The sequence below is a fragment of the Amphibalanus amphitrite genome, unplaced genomic scaffold (genome assembly GCF_019059575.1).
Source record: "Amphibalanus amphitrite isolate SeventyFive unplaced genomic scaffold, NRLGWU_Aamphi_draft 000570F_arrow, whole genome shotgun sequence".
In the NCBI taxonomy this organism is placed as follows: domain Eukaryota; kingdom Metazoa; phylum Arthropoda; class Thecostraca; order Balanomorpha; family Balanidae; genus Amphibalanus; species Amphibalanus amphitrite.
This window is the reverse complement of record NW_024882064.1, coordinates 339,212-357,009: the sequence shown is the minus strand read 5'-3', so window position 1 is coordinate 357,009 and position 17,798 is coordinate 339,212. Positions and strand designations below refer to the sequence as shown.

The window sequence follows — 17,798 nt, the reverse complement described above, 5'->3', positions numbered from 1 at the left end:
GGGGGGGGGGGGTCAGACACCCCCGGCCCGGCGGAAAAGTCGCGGATCACCGGCCCGGCGCGAGTTAATGTGAAACGTCCTACAGAAAGCTCATGGTAGTAATTGAGACTCAACGTAAGAGTCCATGCCGAGCGAAGCTGGCTTCATCGAATGCGACGTGATAGCGATTTTGTCAAACTAGGGGAAGGTCCTGGTAAGCGAAGCTAAGTCTATCCATAACATCATAATAACTACACGATCTCACCAAACCACTCCCAAGCCTCGCGCGTTTTCAGACAGGAATAGCGGCCACCAATGGCCGGTATCGGGTGACTTGTTAGGCGTCCACGGCCGGCCGGAGCAGAGCTGCTCAGACTGTACTGCCAGTCGCGCCGGCTCTCCGTCTCTCTGTTCGGGGTAATTGGGAGAATGTCAGTACGGACAGAGGGTATTAGCCGGACTAACGAGCGAACGACAGGTCTCTGCCACCCACCCGCCATTCAGAGTCGCCTTTCCTTCAATTCAACATCAATACAGCTCCTTTGGCGTCAGTCTCAGTTGTGTGCAGCTGCGCGCGCTAATGATTTCCTTGCATTGTGCTCGGTTCATATGGGCAACGACCATCTTCGGCAGCTACTTTTGAAGCGAATTTTTACGTTTGTTGTTTTGCACCGCCTGGCCCTTTGCTCATCTTTTTGTTTTCAAGAAAATGGGGTCAATGGCGTAAAACCAAATGGTGTTGATAAGTGGCTCACTATCATAAAAGCTTCGAGAAACACCATCGAATAATGCATGTTCATGCAGCTATCCGGAGCTGTATACACTATACCGTTTAGCTTAGGATGACCAAATTAAATATGAAGGCCAAATGCAGCCAAATCAGTCTTGAAACAGTCAGTTTTACACGCAACACAGCTTTGAGTCAATCACAAAGCAAACGATGCCCTATTCTTGTAATATGAACTAACCGGCATTAGCTAATTATTCAGACGGTTTGAAGAGCCTCGACACCGGAGGATGAAACGGTTCACCGCATTTGCAAACTAAGCAACCAATAAGCATGCAAGTAGGTAACAACCAACCGAACAATTTTAACAACCAGAACACACGATACTGTAAAAATCCCCGATCAGAAACCGTGCGATCGGGGCAAGTGTCTGTCAAGACAAATTCTGTCGTCCCAGCTGCGATTTCTCTATCACCATAACCATCATCTGTCAACGAAGCGGCGACTATGAGAAGCTCTAGTGTCGATCGTTCCCGCTACGGCGGTGGCGGCAGCACCAGTATCGCCGGAACCTCTATTTCTAAGCCGGAACCTCTCTTACGGCGCCCAGATATGTTCATCGGACCAGCTGCATGTCAACCCACCTATTAATGAGCCAGCAGACATTTTCACACTGTATTACGGCCAACTGATAAAATGTGAGGGACGCGCATCCTGCGTTTGACGCAAGCTGAATTACGAGATACTGATAAACATCAATATACAACCTGTGGAATAGTCAAAAACATCCAGCAACGATGACAATTCTTGGATGAAAATGTCAAATGACAGTACATTATGTGCGACAACATCCGACGTAGCCCACAACCAGGTTTTACAGCATCACGGATCAAGACATTTACAACAGCGTACACTTGTATAACGACACAGTAGCGCTGCGGCGGCCCGCGCCGCGGAGTGGCGCCGCCGACCGGCAGAGTTCGGTACGGCAGAGTCGTACCGTCCAGTCGTGGTCTATCGCCACTCGGCCGGCGTGGGTGCAGCGGCCGCCCTCAGCTCTGTCACCTCTGTCAGCGAGCACTTTGTCACGTCTGTCAGCGAGCACTCTGTCCCGGTAAACTCATGGACGGATGCCACCGTGCACCGATCTACCGTCTCCGTCTACCACCGGTCCCGGTCCAACAGAGTCTCGCCCTCTGCACAATAGTTATCACCCTCGGCACTGTCCCCTACGTCGGTCACATCTCACCACAGCCACAGATAGGGGAGGGGCGCCCCCGGCGATCAGTAGAGCCGGCGGCAGCCGACCCCAGGCAGAGGTCGGCTCGGTAAGTGATATGGTGAACTGGTGGGCTGGGCTGAGAATCCACGAACACTGGAAATGCGGCATCGCCGCCGTGCACCGTCGCCACCCCGCCTGAAACAAAACAGATGAGTGTTAGCAGGTGATAATTGAGCATCTCGAAAGTCACGTGAACGTGATAGTTGCCAATGCCACCCAATGTTTGTGTTTTTCGAAGCCGAATGATTACAGTGAAATGGAAACATTGCCCAGTGCCCACACTTGCTCCTTGTTCTATGAAAAAAAGCAAATCCAATATGAATGCTTCAGTTATTTGTTACAGAACTGCAAAGCTATTTGCAACTGTAATCACGTAGTATGCTCGTTAGACCAATAAGTGGAGTCACAAAATAGGTGATGAAAATCCTAGATGCCCTCAGTTACCATGAAGCCCACAGCACACGCACCTGGCCTACTAGCGCCGTCTCAGGGGTCCGGGGGCGGGTGTTTCTCCAGGTAGCGCTCCCAGTCCCGGTGGCGCAGCGTGCTGAAGTCGTCCAGCTGCGCGATGGAGCGCAGGTAGCGCGCCAGCAGCAGTAGCTCCACATCCTTGTCGCGGTTCTGGTGCGCCTGCCGGAACGCCTTGATGCGCAGCCCGCTCTGCCGGTTCATCAGGAAGTTGTGGCGCACGTCGTCGAACATGATGGTGTTGCGCGGCGACGTGTCGGGGAACTTGCCCCAGATGACACCCAGCGGCTTGCACTCGGTGACGCCGTAGTGCTCCGTGTGCACCGTGATCATGGCCAGGTTGTCCAGGTGGAAGGCGATCTTGTAGTCGGGGTGCTTGCTGACGCCCAGCAGCTTCATCTTCTCGTCGATCCAGCGCATCGAGGTGGCCGACCAGATGACGATGTCGTAGTCGCGGTAGGCGGACGTCAGGAACTCGTGCAGGTAGGGCCGCATCAGCTGCGCGCCGCAGTCGGCCACGCTGCGGTGGTCGAACAGCGTGTAGTCGATGTCCAGCACCAGCAGACGCTTGCCCTCACGCAGCGGGTTCTTTATCTCCACCTTGTAGTCGCGCACGCGGCGCTCCACCTTGGCGATGTACTCGGGCCGCAGGTGGACCGGCACCTCGCCCTCCTCGTCGAAAAAGTCGTCCATGACGGCGCCGGCGCCCTCGGGCACCTCGTTGGCGGCCGCGATCGCCTCCTCCGGGCTGCCCATCATCATGATCTTGGCGCCGGGCTTGAGGGCGAGCGCGCCGAGCTCGGCCGAGTCGGGCGCCGGCCGGCCGCCCACCTTCAGGTTCAGCAGCTTCTGGCGGGCGGGCAGCACGCGCGTCTGCAGACACAGCGCGTCACGCAGGTCGGCCACCGTGTCGGTGGCCAGCAGGCGCACCGGCAGCTCCTGGCCGCTCCATTTGACCGTCAGCTGCACGGTGCCCTCGTCGGCTCCCTCGCCCGCGCCCGAGCCGCCGGCCGGGGCAGCATCGGCCGACATGGCAGTCACGGACAGCGCCGCTCACTGATCGCAGCAGAGTGGCTTCCCCTTGTGAACAGCTGTTGTAGCTCAGCAATAGGTAATGCTATGTCCTGTGGAGTAAAAAGGCAATCAACTATGAGAAAATATGAAAATATGCAAGTGTATTAACCCGCGCCGGGCCGGGGGGGTGTTTGAACACCCCCCCTTGCGGTTTTTCGCAGATATCTCAAAAACGGCGGCGCGGAGCGCCGCCGTTTTTGGCACACCTGTTTGTGCATCTTTTCCGCACATGTTGTGAAAATTTCAGACCCAGGTCACCTTAGGTCAGGTCACCAGGTCACGCCAAGTGACCTCACCTCAGAAAAAATTAGAATGCTCGTCATAGCTACACCGACTGAACGATTGCCTTGAAACTTTCAGCGATTGATAAGAGCAACACTATCTATAAAATGTATATCTCGGAATTTTGATATCGGTGACCTAAGGTCAGGTCAATTTTGCGGCCTCTCCATTACAAGTCAATGGGAGAAAATTGAAAAGCGCCTGTTTTGCACGAACGCTATTCTAGACACTCAGTGGCGTATCCAGGGGGGAGGCCAAGAGGCCATGGCCTCCCCCTTTGGCATCAAACATGCAACTGGGCCCTTTGGGTCACTTGAGTGCAGTGACGTACCCAAGGGGGCCATGTTACCATGTTGGGGGCCTGGTTACCTGAGGGGCCCCTGGTTACCTAAGTGGTCCCTGGTTATCTGAGGGGTCCATGGTTATCTGAGGGGCCCCTGGTTATCTGAGGGGCCCATGGTTATCTGAGGGGCCCTGGTTACCTGATTGGTCCCTGGTTATCTGAAGGACTCCTGGTTACCTGAGGGGCCCCTGGCTACGGGGGCCCTGGTTACCTGAGGGGCCCTGGCTATCTGAGGGGCCCATGGTTACCTGAGGGTCCCCTGGTTTCCTGGGGGGCCGCTGCTTGCCTTAGGGGCCCCTGATTACCTAAGGGACCCGTGATTGCCTGAGAGCCCCTGATTATCTGAGAGGCCCCTGGTTACCAGTGGGGCCTCTTGGTATAAGAGGGGCCCCTGGTTATCTGAGGGGCCCCTGGTTACCTGAGGGGCACCTAGTTATCTAAGGGGCTCCTGATCCCCTGGGTGACCCCTGGCCAGTGATCTGAAGAAATCCTGGTCACCTGAAGGCGCATGTTTACCCGGGGAGTACCTGGTAATATGAAGGGCCCCTGCAGTCACATAAAGGCCCTTAGTTACCCATGGAGCCCCTGGTATAACCGTCCTCTGGTTATCAGAGGGTCCCCCAAGTCACCTGGTGGGCCCCTGGTCAACTGAAAGACCCCTGGTCAATTGAAAGGCCCTGGTCACCTGAGAGGCCCCTGATTACCTGAACGGCCCGTGATCACTCGGATTCAATGGTATGGCCAGGGGCGAGGGGGCACGTGTCCGTTATAGGGTTTAGGGTCCCCTCGAGCTCGAGAGGCCCTGCGGTGCCAATTGGCGGCAGAGGGCCAGCGCTGGCAACGCTTTAACTGGAAAGGAGACCACAGGGCTTGTGAGAACACCCAATGGGCTCTTGTGTAGCCACACTTATCTCCAGAAGGGCCTTACGCCAGTTTCTGAGGGACCTTGCCGGCCCTGAGGGCTCTTGCCGGCCAATAAGGGATCAGCTGTAAGGGCCCCATACCCGTTTGCTATGGCCCCACGGCCCACACCGGTGTTTCTGAGGGCCCTCACAACGGCGCCTGCGAGGGCCTCCACTGCCACCTCTAAGGGCCCCACACCAGTGCCTCTTAAGGGCCTACTTCGGCGGCTCTGAGAGCCCCCACACCGGCGCCTCCGAGGTTGACAGCGGCATCCGGGTGATCCGTGGGCCCCTTTGAGAGCAGGTGGCCCCCTCCTGGGCGAAATCCTGGGTACGTGCCTGCTTGAGTGTCCCGAGAAACGACCTTCAGGGCCTCATCTAAAGTACTGGCCCAAGCATAAATAAAGTCGGACTCAAGCGTGGGATCCTTTGACGCTGGTGTAGAGCCCTAAGGAGCCAGCGCTCAGCCCTCCAAGGCCAGTGTGGGGCCCTCTAAGGCCATTGTGGGGTCTTTTAAGGCCAGTGTGGGGCCTTGTAAGGCCAGTGTGGGGCCTTGTAAGGCCAGTGTGGGGCCTTGTAAGGCCAGTGTGGGACCCTATATGTCCAGCATGGGGCCGTCTATGCCCAGCATGGGGCCGTCTATGTCCAGCGTGGGGTCTTTTAACCCCAGCGACATGGGCCTTCTTAGGTCAGACTGAGGCCCATTGGCCACCGATACTAGCTTGGGGCCCTCTGAAGACAATGTGGAGCCCTTTTAGACCCGTGTGGGGCACTCTGTGATCAGCGTGAACCCTCTGAGGCCAGTGTGGGACCATCTGTCATCTGACTTCAGACTTCAGAGGCTGGTGCTGGGCCCTCAGAAGCCAGCGCGGGCCCTCATAGGCTGGCGTCGGGCCATTAGAGGCCACCTCGAGGGCCTCGGCGGCCACTTTTCAGGACTTATGCATGTTTGGGCCCCCTGAGGTAGGAGTGGCCCTTAAAGGCCGGCGTGGGACCCTCGGACATCATGGGCTTCTAAAGACCGGCGTGGGTTCGAGAGCGGCATAAGGTCGTCAGACTGACTCAAAGACTCTAAAGAGCCAGCGGGGGCCCTATGAGGTCAGCCATAGCATGGGTCTCCTGAGGCCATTATGGGGCCCGGAGGCCAGCGAGGTTCACTCTGTTGCCGGTGTGGGGCTTTCAGAGGCCAGAATGAGCCTTCAGAGGTGTGAGTGAGGCCAATGTGGGCAACATAGGGCCATCAGAGTCTAGATCAGAGCTCAACCCGAGTCGGGCCCTTCTAAAGTTAAGGGTATCAGCCCTCAACCAGCGCAAGACACTAAGAGATTGACATCTGCCCTTTGAAAAATGTTACAATCGTAAAAAATGACAAAACATTCTGCTTTTGATAATCTTTAGTGGCCCCGGCGACGACCAAAGCAAAAAAAAAAACTGTAAGCCTACTTCTGAAATAAATCGTAGGTACACTACATAAGTACATAGGTACAGAGCTATCGATATCAATGGCTTTTTCGTTTTTCTTTTCTTTTTTAGATTGCCGAGTGCGCCTAAAAGGGCTCCCTCACATGGGTGAAAGTGGCAAAGAACCGCACCTGGGCGTGGGTTAAGTACGCCACTACTGGGGCCCGTGAGGTAAGGGTGGGGCCCCTTGAGCAGGCTTGGCCTCCCCCTTTTCAAGATCCTGGATACGCCACTGTAGACACTCTCAAACATCGAGATGTAGGTAAAATAGACACACTGAACCAGAAAATGGCAACTGTGACCCCTCGTTATGTCCCCGAGGTCATCTCAGGTCACGAACAGAATCTAACAGTTTTTCGATGATAACATCTGATAGAGGCGTGCTAGAGCGCTGAAAACGCCTTAGATGTGTTTGGCTCGACGTTGCGGATCGACTGATATGCAACATGACCTTTTCCGGTCAGGTCATGACCTTGACCTGAGGTCAAATTTTCAAGTTGACCTTTCAAGGTCAAATTATAGTTCATTCGACGCGTCTCGACGAGAGAAACACGATGCTGGCAAAAGTAATGTGATAGCTTTTTTGAGTCAAAAGTTATTGCCGAAAAAACGTTTTTCGTAAAAACGGCTATTTTTGGAGTTTTCGACCTCTGGAGGCTAAACCGTTGACCTGAGGTCAAATCTGAGAACATTACTCAGAAAGGTCTGTAAAAGGGCTATCGAATGCGCTTTTTTGAGGCGCTGTAGCTCTATCGGTTCCCGAGATAGCCGTTGGCAGTTTCCAAAATGTTGAAATAGTCAACATTTTACCTTTGGTGACCTCTGGTGACCTGACCTTTGACCTGACCCAAAAAATGACTGAAGTGTTTTCGTCCTTATTTTTGACGTTCTTTCGATTCCCGCTTACCGCGTGTCGCTACGTGGCCCAGGAGCCGAGTTAGAAGGGGGGGGGTGTTCAAACACCCCCCCGCGGCCCGGCGCGGAATTTCAGAGCACCGGCCCGGCGCGGGTTAAAGCTCATAAAAGGATTATCTTTCATAACCCATAACATATCAAAATTGTAATTGAAAAAGCCACTGATCCTGTAGTGGGTTCTACTCCACTTCCGAACCAAACTCGAATGCAGAGAGACTGAGAAAAAGCATCAGTGATCGGTCAAGGTCAGGAACTGGGTCCAGCATCAGGAAGGTGAATGCGTATTGGTATTGCATGACCATGGATGAGTTAGTGCTACCAAATATATGGCACAATTAGTAAGGCCATTGGACAGCAGGGACATCATTACCGTGGCAGGAGAGACCGGTATGTTTCCCTATGATGATAGGGAAACAGACATATTTCAGGAGGAGCAACAGGAAAAGATCTGCTTCAAAACTCTATTCAATGAGCATAATCATTAAAATAGCATTGTGTTTTATGGACTGTGCTGCACTATGCATTGTATATTCAAAGGCAATGTCCTGGAACTGTATGCAGCACTCTTTGCAAAGCAGTTGACAGTTGTACAGCGTAACATGGAAGGCGACAACAATGTTTTTCATCCCACAGCCAGACCCCCAGATGAATTGTATTTCGATGGAACAACTGTTCATCACAAGCGTAAAACAAACATTGCCTTTCAATTATATGTGTCTATCATCCATAAAAATTTAAGCTTGATACACGGGAAGGTAGGTTGCGTTTACTGAGAACGACGCCCTTTTCAACCCTTGCCAAGTTTCCACCATTGAATCATGAAGCGTTGAATATAAATAAAAGGCACCTTGAGTGGATTGATTGTAAATATAGTGTGAAATTAAGAAAATGCATATCAGCGGCTGTAAAACCCTTAATTTTAATCAAAACCTCATATCCGACCAACCAACCCAACCAACCTATAGTAAACTCTCCGCGTCGGCATACATTGCGCAGCCATTTGTCTTTGATCAGCCACTTACACAACCTCCAATTTGCTACCATATTTGAAGTATTTCTTGTAAGGCAGCATATCGAGTCTTTCCGGAGTTTCGTCTTCAACTCGTCAATTCAAATGTTGCCATGACCTGGCAATGCAGAAACAATAAGAAAAATCAACAATTCTGATCAATATCATGCTCTAGTCTTAAATTAAGAATTTCATTTTGAAAAGTTTTAGAAAACTTTCATCAGAAATGCGGTATGGAGAGGAATATTTTTCAAATTTGGTAGCAACAAACAATGAGATTTGCTCTGTCATTGTGGCGCTTTTGACCGAAATCCGAAATATATCAGCGCCGGTGGCATTTTTGTTTTTGAGCGCCGTTGGGAACATTGGTGAGTTTATTTTGAATTTTGCACCGTCCTATCTGTTAAAGTATCCGTGGTTATGACAGGACAAACAATTGAGGGAATAATAACGGTGTTTTGTGAAATTAAGAATCCAAATGTGAACCAAGGACAGACGCTGTAGGCTGTAGCCTTTAGGCAAGGGTTTGTAGGTTTGTAGGTTTTAGGTTTGTAGGTTGTAGGTTAGGTTAGGTTTGTTTAGGTTTTCCTAGAAAGAAGCCTGAAGCACCACCGGGTATGGCGCTTCTCCTTGGTTGGAAAACCATCGTGTGACGTCTGCTCTACTAATGCCGTAGGTTGTAGGCGTTGTAGGTTAGGTCAGGCTCGGTTAGGTTTTTGTTTGGTTTCAGTTTGATAAGGAAGCATCTCTGGGCATAGCACCTTTCCTTGGTTGCAAAAAACAAGTGTGATACCTGATTTATGACTACCCAGTTTCATTGCTTGTTGTTGCTTTACTTTATATTTCAATTTCATATTTTCAGGTTCCCAATATTTTGAAGAATGTCACGCGGAAGTAGTGCTGGTTTCGACCGTCACATTACTATCTTCTCACCAGAGGGAAGGCTCTACCAAGTAGGTGAGTATGATGAAAACATGACTTTTTCTGCATAAATCCTTTTGGTCACACACAGAATGATTGCAATATCTATTACTATTTCCAGGTTTCTGGGAGGACATTGGTTAATCTCTGTGAGGTAACACTGTCTGAATAGGTATGAATGAATGATAAGGCATGTCATTTTATTGCAGAGTATGCCTTCAAAGCTGTCAACCAAGGAGGCCTCACATCAATTGCACTGAAGGGAAAGGATACAGCAGTGGCAGTGACACAGAAGAAAGTGCCTGTAAGTGAAACAATAGAATGACATGGGGTTTAAGAGCCCTGGCATCAAATTAGCTGCATCTCTTGGTATGCATGAAGATGAAGTCTGAGTGGTATGTAGGTAGTAGGTTGTAGGTATGTAGGTTGGTTGGTTGAAGGTTAGTAGGTTAGTAGGTAAGGTTAATAATGTTTTAACTACTTGGACTTCATCTTCAAAGTGGCCTGGTCGTTTGGCATCCTAGACAAAAAAAAACATTTTCCCGGCTGGCTCAACTGTCATGTCGCAAATACACGTATGATGCCATGCTGCACCGTCCAATGTCTTGGTACGTGCCATCTTGAAGTTCTGACCGAGCTCCCGCGCTGCAGGACAAGCTGTTCGATGCCTCCACCATCACGCACATGTTCAAGATCACGAAGCACATCGGCTGCGTGATGACTGGCATGACGGCGGACTCCAGAGCCATGGTACGTGCCGCCGCGGCACCTACGGCGGTGCGCGCGCGGGGTAAAGCGGGCATCATCCGAACCCGGTCAGTCACGCGACTTGGGCCTGCGACGGGTCATAAATCTTTTGTTGGTGAAAACTCGAGTTATAACAATTTAAAACAGTTTGATCAAGTCAAGTTTTTTTTTTTAATGGTGTTTTGCGCAATGTCAGCAGCCATCAGAAAATGGAACGCTTGTTAATTGAGGTTGAATTCTCGGAGAAGCGATGTAGTGACGCGTCTGTCTATTCTGCAAACGTCCGTCATTATTGTGGTTGTCCCTGACCCTCCCCGCTCTCTGTACAGGTGCAGCGGGCGCGGATCGAGGCTGCCAACTGGCGCTACAAGTACGGCCACGACATCCCCGTCGACATGCTCTGCAAACGGATGGCAGACATCTCGCAGGTGTACACACAGAACGCCGAGCTGCGGCCGCTCGGATGCTGTGAGTGACGCCGGCGCCACCGACTGACGGGGGACGTACCATGAGTTATCGAGGGGCACGAGCAACAAAGTCACAAATAAACCTTTAGGGTATGACGAAATGGGATAATAATTTGAAAACTTTGATAAGGGATAATAATTTATTCATTCCCTTTTGATTATCATTGGCAGGCCAGACCACCCTCATCAGTGAGCCCCTACATATTGTACCGTGATTTTCCGATGCACATGTCGTCCACTAACGCTGCCTGTCGCCGCGCGCACAGGTATGACGCTGATCGCCTATGACGACGAGCTGGGGGCGTGCGTGTACAAGGCCGACCCGGCCGGCTACTACTGCGGCTTCCGCGCCTGCAGCGTCGGCGTCAAGCAGACCGAGGCCAACGCCTTCCTCGAGAAGAAGCTCAAGAAGAAGACCGACTTCGAGCACACTGAGGCGATCCACGTGAGTCTTATACACATGTTAAGTCTACGGACCCGTACTGGTTGGCTGGAGAGGTACATACGTGGGATGTTTGAGGATAAGTGTTCTTCCTGCGGATAACTGCCGTTATAGGTGGCCCATTCATGAGTGCACACAGGGCGATACGTGGTTTTCTTCGACGCCCGTCAAAGGCCCAGTTTGCACGTTTCGCAGTAACTGGTTTGTGCAGATTATTGAGCCATGTGTTTGTTTTTTCTCCTTCAGCTGGCGATTACGGCCCTGTCGTCTGTGCTGTCGGCCGACTTCAAACCGACCGAGATCGAGGTGGCCGTGGTCTCCAAGGACAACCCTGAATTTAGGTGAGAATGAGATACCTTTCATTACCCAGCCTGGGTTTATGATCTTTAACATTGTGATCATTCGGCCAAATGCAAACATATGCAAACACTTTCCCCATCACCGTATTTCGCCGGTAGTAGGTTCTTCATTATGTGTCTTAAACCCGTGACCGTATCGGTATCTTTCTGTAAACCTGCATCCGTTTCGGTACATGTCTGTAAACCTGTGTAATATCAGTGCGCGTTCACTAGCTCGATTCACTTCGTGTCATATCTGCTAGCCATTTTGCAGCACTTACCAGAACGTGCATGTCGACTGTCGAGTGTCAGCCTGTCAATGTCTCAGCTCGTGACAGTTTCTAACCAACACCGCTCTTCGCAGGACGCTGACAGAGGCGGAGATTGACGCGCATTTGACGGCGATCGCCCAGAACGACTGAGGTGGGGATGGAGAGCCGGCCCGCCGGCCCGCGATTCTGTTTCGCTCGAGGTGCCGCTCCCGGCGGGCGCCCGTTGTCCAATACACGATTTTTTGTCCTGTGTTCGCAATTACTGATCTGTCGGAGCGAGATGTGCGCTTTGGGAGCGCGCGCCGACAGTTGAATATACCGATTCGAACAACGGAATGAATACTGGGACCGTGCATCGGCCGTATAGTGGTATCACAAACTATCTGGGGCTATACATGACTGCCGTGCATTAACAGCTATACGATGAGACAACCTACTTGTGGTTACAGTTCACTTTAGTGAATTGCGTAGCTACTGACCGACGCTTTGACGTCACACTGACCAGCAGCTGATACCTGCTTCTACGTCAACTGGAGAGATCGTTTCCGGACTTTGCAAGAAACTGAAATCACCCTTTATCTAGTATGCGAACGACCTACTTTATGAATTAGACGACGCATTTAAATTAGCATTTCCATAAGTGAGCGATCACTAGCAAATCCAAGTAACTACGCACAAACAGTATTCGCATCATTATCATGTGATTTTGCGAGCGGCAGTTCCGAATAAGTATCATAGTTGTGAACTGTCAAGGACTACATATGAATGTGTCAAAGACTCGTGTCTGCTACCCATCGATGTAAAAACTAGTTCACTCCCGAGTTCACCTCGCTCGTGACGTCATACACCCACACTGTTTGGACATGTATTGTTACAAATAGCACGATGTACAGTGAGATGATGCGCGCGCGCTGAGCGTGAGTGACGGGAGGGACAGAGCCGGCCGACCCGTCCCTACTTGCCCTGGGCCGTGGCCAGCGGGTTACGAAGCACCAGGATCACCGAGTCGCCCCGCAGGAACATCTTGGAAATGTAGCGGTCCTTGTTGACCGGCTTTGCCTGAAACATGGGTTGCGATTATCAGATCGAATAAGGTTGCAGCATAATTGGGTATTTGGGAGTTGTACATGCTGCGATTATATGAAATTTGGTCAGTAGTTACTACACTCAGCATACGGAACAACAGGCCAGTGTCATTTGCCAGCGTTTTCGCCGAGCCTGTGCCGAGATCTAAATGGATTCCTTCTGCATCGGCCCGCACCGATAGTGACAACCGTGATGGCCGATGGGGAGAGTTCAGTTCCAGTCGCACAAGCCCCGCTATTCTCTACCAATTGGAACGATCTGCGGTCAGTGTTCAGTGGTTACAGGTCATGTCAGCCGAGGTCTACGAGCGGGGCGAACCGCCTCTTGCTGTGATGGACACAGCTGTGGTGACCGGAGCTATTCGGGCCGACACTGACTGTAATTATCGGGTCTAACACAAACTCTGCTGAAGAGACGTATCGTACACAAAAGAATATGATCAAAATTGACCACTATCACACCTAATCATACCCACCTTCTTCTTTCCCTTGCCGGTTTTGGGGAGCTCTGTCCACATCTCTTTGACGTTCTCCAGCACCATGTTGCAGTGGCGGTCGAAGGCCTTGACTCGCGCCAGCAGCTTCTTATTGTTGCGACAGTTGATGAGCACCTGTGTGTTGTTTTTCACCGACTGGGTGAGCACGGAGAGCGGTCCCGTGTTGAACTCCTCCTCCTCCATCTTGGCCAGCTCCTCGGGGTTCATCTCGGAGCGCGGCTTCGGCGCGCTGCGCAGGGCGAGACAAGCGGTTAACACGTGACGAGGCACGATTAAGAGGGTCTTTTGATCTTTGTACTTTGTAAGCTCTTAAGACCTGATTGATGGCAAGTACGAACATGCCAAGTCAGACCGCAAATTATGGCAGGAGAGTCAACAAGCTGTATCGGCATAAAATATGGAAATGCACAGTACAATAACATTAATATTGCCAGAAAGCGACCAGAGTCCACTTGCCGTCCCCATGAGTCTCAGACGCCTAATTTTCTCCGGCGTTAGCCAGTACCGCCGACCGCGTCAGCCCAGTAGGCCGTAGATCAGCACGTCTCTCTACGGTTGGGTCACATCACTGTGCTAAATCTGCATCAACTACATACAAAATGGGAATTATTCTCGTCTGTGCATGTCCCAAACAATATCCTGAATCGATTTTAGTCAAACTGATTATCAATGAAAAATTGTTTAAGGTGTAAACAGTAAAACACATGACTGCGATTGTGAGACGTATGGGGCTTGTTTTCTGCATAGTAGGTATTTTCTAAGAACAAAATTGAGCATAGTTCAAAGACTGTTATCATTCAGTTGGAAATCACAACACCAAGATGTGTGAGACTTCACACCTTAGAATGGGCCAGCTTATCATTTCATACTTTTCTGATCCAGTTTGGCAGTGCCAGCCACCAGCAATGCAAAAAAAGGTTTAGGTGCTCCGTGCTATAACGCCTATAACCACCCCAACAACCCTGCATAAATTTGAGAAATATATAATGAAAGAACACACTCCATTTTAGTTGGTGAAGCATGCAAAACCATCATTACCTCCTTATCCTATTCTTAAAAAATATTAGGTACAGCCCACAGCTAAAGTAATTTGAGCTTCCACCAATCTAAACAGATGGCTTTGCTTGATGATTTTGAAGGAAATAGTTCACTTTTAAAGTGGGGTTTTGAACTGGAATAGCAGTTCCCTAGCTTGAGCTGAGACAAGCACAAATCAGGAGCTTTTACGTCCCAATTGAACACCCTAGGCAAAGATATTCCATTTCTGATCCCGAAAAAGGTGCCTGGCTGAGGAATGTGTGCCTTGCAAGTTGCAGGAACCATTTCCCTCTTTTAAAACTGCGTTCTTCCTATATTAATAAAGAATTTTTTATAAAAAGGTTTTATTTTCTTTGCTGATTATTTTGAGCATAAAAAATTATAAATCCATTGTAAAAAAAACTAATTTTGTGAAAGTGAACTATTCTCTTTAAAGGAAATAGTTCACTTTTAACATGGGGGTTGGAACTGGAATAGCAGTTTAGTTGCTTGCGCTGAGACTAGCACAAATCAGAAGCTTTTACGGCCCAACGATCACCCTAGACGAAGATATTCCATTTTTCGTTCCGAAAAGAGTGCCTTGCAGAGGAATGCGTGCCTTGCTGAGGAATGCAGTCACGTCATCGTCAGCCAATCAGAATGCTGCTTACAGCCGATGGGTTTGTCCTACGCAATATGATTGGTCAACGCGTAATAAGCTTCCGCGTCAAACATTATTTTATATAGAATATAGTTCTTCTTATACTAAAATATAGAAAATAATCATTTTTACAGAAACGTTTTGTTTTATTTTCTGATCATTTTGAGCATAAAAAAAAACATAAATCCATAGCAAAATACTAATTTCAGGAAAGTGAACTATTTCCTTTAACCTTCGCCCCAGTGGGGGGGGGCATATGTTACCACCCTGTCGCGTTTTTTGCGTGTGAATAAAAAACCGCGGCGCGTAGCGCCGCGCCGCTTGGGGTAGCTTTTGGTACATTAATTTTGGACAATGTGTGAAATTTTTTATCCCAGGTCATGTCAGGTCAGGTCACCAGGTCAAGTTAACTGACCAAGCCTAAAAAAGTTTGCAATCATGCCCAGCCTGCAGTGTTTGTCAGAAAGGTTTTAAACTTGGTGGATTGCATGCTGTTATGGGCGCCTACAATTTGTATATCTCGGATTTTTTTATATCCGTGACCTAAGGTCAGGTCAGTGGCGTGACCTTTCCATTACAAGTCAATGGAGAAAAATGAAAATGCCTCTAGATCCGTGTGTACGCATCAGAACAGTTCAACTGTTTCAGAATCACAATGATTTAGTCCACTCGTGATGACCAAGGTGTCATTTTTGCTGATAGCCTCTAGAAAGGTCATCCGAGGTCATTTGAGGCTACAAACAGTTTTTTGCCAATAACTCGCGATTGGAAAGAGATAGAACGCTGGGGATGGTCTCATTGTGTTTGTCTTGTTGAGACGCATCGACTGGTATGCAACACGACCTTTTCCGGTCAGGTCATGACCTTGACCTGAGGTCAAATTTTCAAGTTGACCTTTCAAGGTCAAATTATAGTTCATTCGACGCGTCTCGGCGAGGGGAACACGATTCTGGCAATAGAAATGTCGTGGCTTTTTGTAGTTGAAAGGTATTGTCAAAAAACACTTTTCATAAAAACTGCTATTTTTGGAGTTTTTGCCCTCTGGAGGCTAAACTGTTGACCTGAGGTTAATATTGATAATGACCTTTTCAAAAGAAGAGTTCAAAAGCTATCGATTGCTCTTCCATGCGTTTTTCTAGCTACCATAATTCCTGAGATAGCCGCATGTTTTCTGAAAAATATAATGACAATTGGCAAATTTTGACCTTTGATGACCTCTGGTGACCCCAAAATTGCTCTAAGGTGAAAAATGACCGAAATACTTTCAAACGTACGCATTGAGAGCTATCGACTGCTTTTTACCGCGTCTTTCCAGCCCTCTTAGTTTTTGAGTTAGAGGTGGGTGGTAACATATGCCCCCCCCCCCCACTAGGGCGAAGTTGGCCGAGACCGCCACTGGGGCGCGGGTTAAATATGGGGTGATCCAGAGGAAGACAGCAAAAGATAAACTTGTAACAGCAAGGATGATGGTACATGTAAGCTATATTCCAAGTTTCAGGGTGTCTGACAAATAGTTCTTAAGATAAGGATGTAAAGTTGAACCACTACTGGCACCTCAAATTACTTTTTATAAATTTAGTCCGAACCTTTTGATGGGAAGGATTCACAAGGACAGAGCCACCGCTAAGCAAAGCTTGTTGCGATGACCCTGCCCTCTACCCTCCGATCGCGCAATTCCGATACTATGGCAGAATTTAGAGACCAAAGTTTAACGTGCGCACAAAGCCGCGCACGGCCGGTCCCGGGTCCCCTCACTGACTTCGCCTGGCTACGGCCTGCCACCAACCGCAACCATACCTGTCAGGAGGCCCATAAATGTCGTGCGCCCGTCGCGCTTCGAACCCGGACTGTCATAACCGGGAACGCGTGCTCTCACCACACGGAGTCCAACGCTCTAACCAACTGAGCTACGGGACCAGCTATACTTCAGCAGTGTACCTACATTTCAAGCTCTACCACAGACACCCCACTTTCTCTCAAGTTCTTAACGCATTCATGGCTTCAGCTTTAAATAATAAGGCAACTACTGCCAAGGTGTATAGCTGATCTGTGTGATGACATCACTCATTTCTGTAACAGCTCGTTAGCTCATTTTGGTTGTTTAACTCGCCATTAGGTTAGCTAAGGTCAGGTAAGTTTTTGGTTTGATTCATGAAAAACTTGTAAGGTATGACAAAGTTTATTCAAGCCATTGATATCACCTCTATCACAGCATAATGTAATAATGTTCATGATCATTTTGTTTCAATACAGTTGTGATGCAGTGGTCCAAGAAGAAAGGCTCCCACTGAGCGAGGGTGAAAACACTAATGTGCCTTGAAATTTAATACTTTTCTTGCCTCTGGGTTTATCCTCCTATTGTTAAGTTCACTATTGTTAAGTTTAAGTTTAACTTACGCCATAGTTTTCGCAGTTGTGAGTTGAGCAGGAAACAATAAAAAACTAAATCTGTTTTCTTTCACCCCCGAAAGAAACTGTAGCGAGGAATGTAATATCCGAACGTCTTCTTTATATCAAAATAACTCTCTTCGAAAATTCTTGACTTCAAAGAACGAAGGGGTTCAGTTTGAAACGTTTAAAACTTGATAGTCCACGAACACGCGCCGAACGTTGTCGGACACCGGTTCAGGTTCCGGATTTTTCAACAAGTCCACAAGTTTCCAGTGTTGGCCGTAGAGTGCGCTAGTGTTGACTGGTTATCGCTATGCAGCATCTCCGTGCACTAGCGACATCTATAATAGAATGTAGCAACTTTTCTTCTGTATTAGGTGGTATTGAGTATCCATGACAGATTGGATAATGATGTAAATAATAAACCAATTAATACAAATAATAATAAAATAATAATATTAATAATAATAAAATTAATAAGTAATATTAATAAAATTAATACAAATCAAATATATAAT

General features: G+C 49.1%; 3 protein-coding genes across 11 annotated transcripts; 1 reads left to right on the top strand and 2 right to left on the bottom strand.

The window, feature by feature from the left end:
• Window positions 1-1,367: 1,367 nt before the first annotated feature.
• Window positions 1,368-8,441, bottom strand: LOC122394045 (ubiquitin-like domain-containing CTD phosphatase 1). 6 transcript variants are annotated; one of them, XM_043390599.1, is made up of 3 exons: window positions 8,393-8,441; window positions 2,456-3,580; window positions 1,368-2,123 (listed from the first exon to the last, which is right to left on the bottom strand). In XM_043390599.1, exon 2 carries the CDS (start codon window positions 3,486-3,488, stop codon window positions 2,475-2,477), a length of 1,014 nt encoding a protein of 337 aa, XP_043246534.1. In that variant the 5' UTR covers window positions 3,489-3,580; window positions 8,393-8,441; the 3' UTR covers window positions 1,368-2,123; window positions 2,456-2,474. The 6 variants fall into 6 exon arrangements, with proteins under 6 accessions (XP_043246534.1, XP_043246538.1, XP_043246536.1 ...); XM_043390603.1 differs by having other exon boundaries at window positions 8,384-8,403; XM_043390601.1 differs by having other exon boundaries at window positions 8,380-8,400.
• Window positions 8,442-8,711: 270 nt separating this feature from the next.
• On the top strand, window positions 8,712-11,881 carry LOC122394044 (proteasome subunit alpha type-6-like). Of its 4 annotated transcripts, none has more exons than XM_043390595.1 (8): window positions 8,712-8,810; window positions 9,305-9,399; window positions 9,573-9,667; window positions 10,015-10,113; window positions 10,440-10,578; window positions 10,844-11,022; window positions 11,266-11,360; window positions 11,722-11,881. In XM_043390595.1, the coding sequence occupies exons 2-8, from the start codon at window positions 9,324-9,326 to the stop codon at window positions 11,777-11,779; spliced, it is 741 nt and encodes a 246-aa protein (XP_043246530.1). In that variant the 5' UTR covers window positions 8,712-8,810; window positions 9,305-9,323; the 3' UTR covers window positions 11,780-11,881. The 4 variants fall into 4 exon arrangements, with proteins under 4 accessions (XP_043246530.1, XP_043246532.1, XP_043246533.1 ...); XM_043390597.1 differs by having other exon boundaries at window positions 8,798-8,850; XM_043390598.1 differs by lacking the exon at window positions 8,712-8,810 and adding an exon at window positions 8,812-8,844.
• Window positions 11,882-12,481: 600 nt separating this feature from the next.
• LOC122394043 (probable small nuclear ribonucleoprotein Sm D2) lies at window positions 12,482-17,671 on the bottom strand. Its single transcript, XM_043390593.1, has 3 exons — window positions 17,287-17,671; window positions 13,191-13,440; window positions 12,482-12,688 (listed from the first exon to the last, which is right to left on the bottom strand). Exons 1-3 carry the CDS (start codon window positions 17,289-17,291, stop codon window positions 12,584-12,586), a joined length of 360 nt encoding a protein of 119 aa, XP_043246528.1. The 5' UTR covers window positions 17,292-17,671; the 3' UTR covers window positions 12,482-12,583.
• Window positions 17,672-17,798: the final 127 nt, after the last annotated feature.

What these genes read in the sequence shown, in the direction of transcription:
- LOC122394045 (XM_043390599.1), bottom strand. Translation starts at nt 3,488, where the DNA reads ATGTCGGCCGATGCTGCCCCGGCCGGCGGCTCGGGCGCGGGCGAGGGA.
- LOC122394044 (XM_043390595.1), top strand. Translation starts at nt 9,324, where the DNA reads ATGTCACGCGGAAGTAGTGCTGGTTTCGACCGTCACATTACTATCTTC. An exon ending in TGACACAGAAGAAAGTGCCT is followed by an intron (nt 9,668 to 10,014) that starts GTAAGTGAAACA and finishes CCCGCGCTGCAG; the next exon opens with GACAAGCTGTTCGATGCCTC. An exon ending in AAGGACAACCCTGAATTTAG is followed by an intron (nt 11,361 to 11,721) that starts GTGAGAATGAGA and finishes CGCTCTTCGCAG; the next exon opens with GACGCTGACAGAGGCGGAGA.
- LOC122394043 (XM_043390593.1), bottom strand. An exon ending in CCGGCAAGGGAAAGAAGAAG is followed by an intron (nt 12,689 to 13,190) that starts GTGGGTATGATT and finishes CCCATGTTTCAG; the next exon opens with GCAAAGCCGGTCAACAAGGA.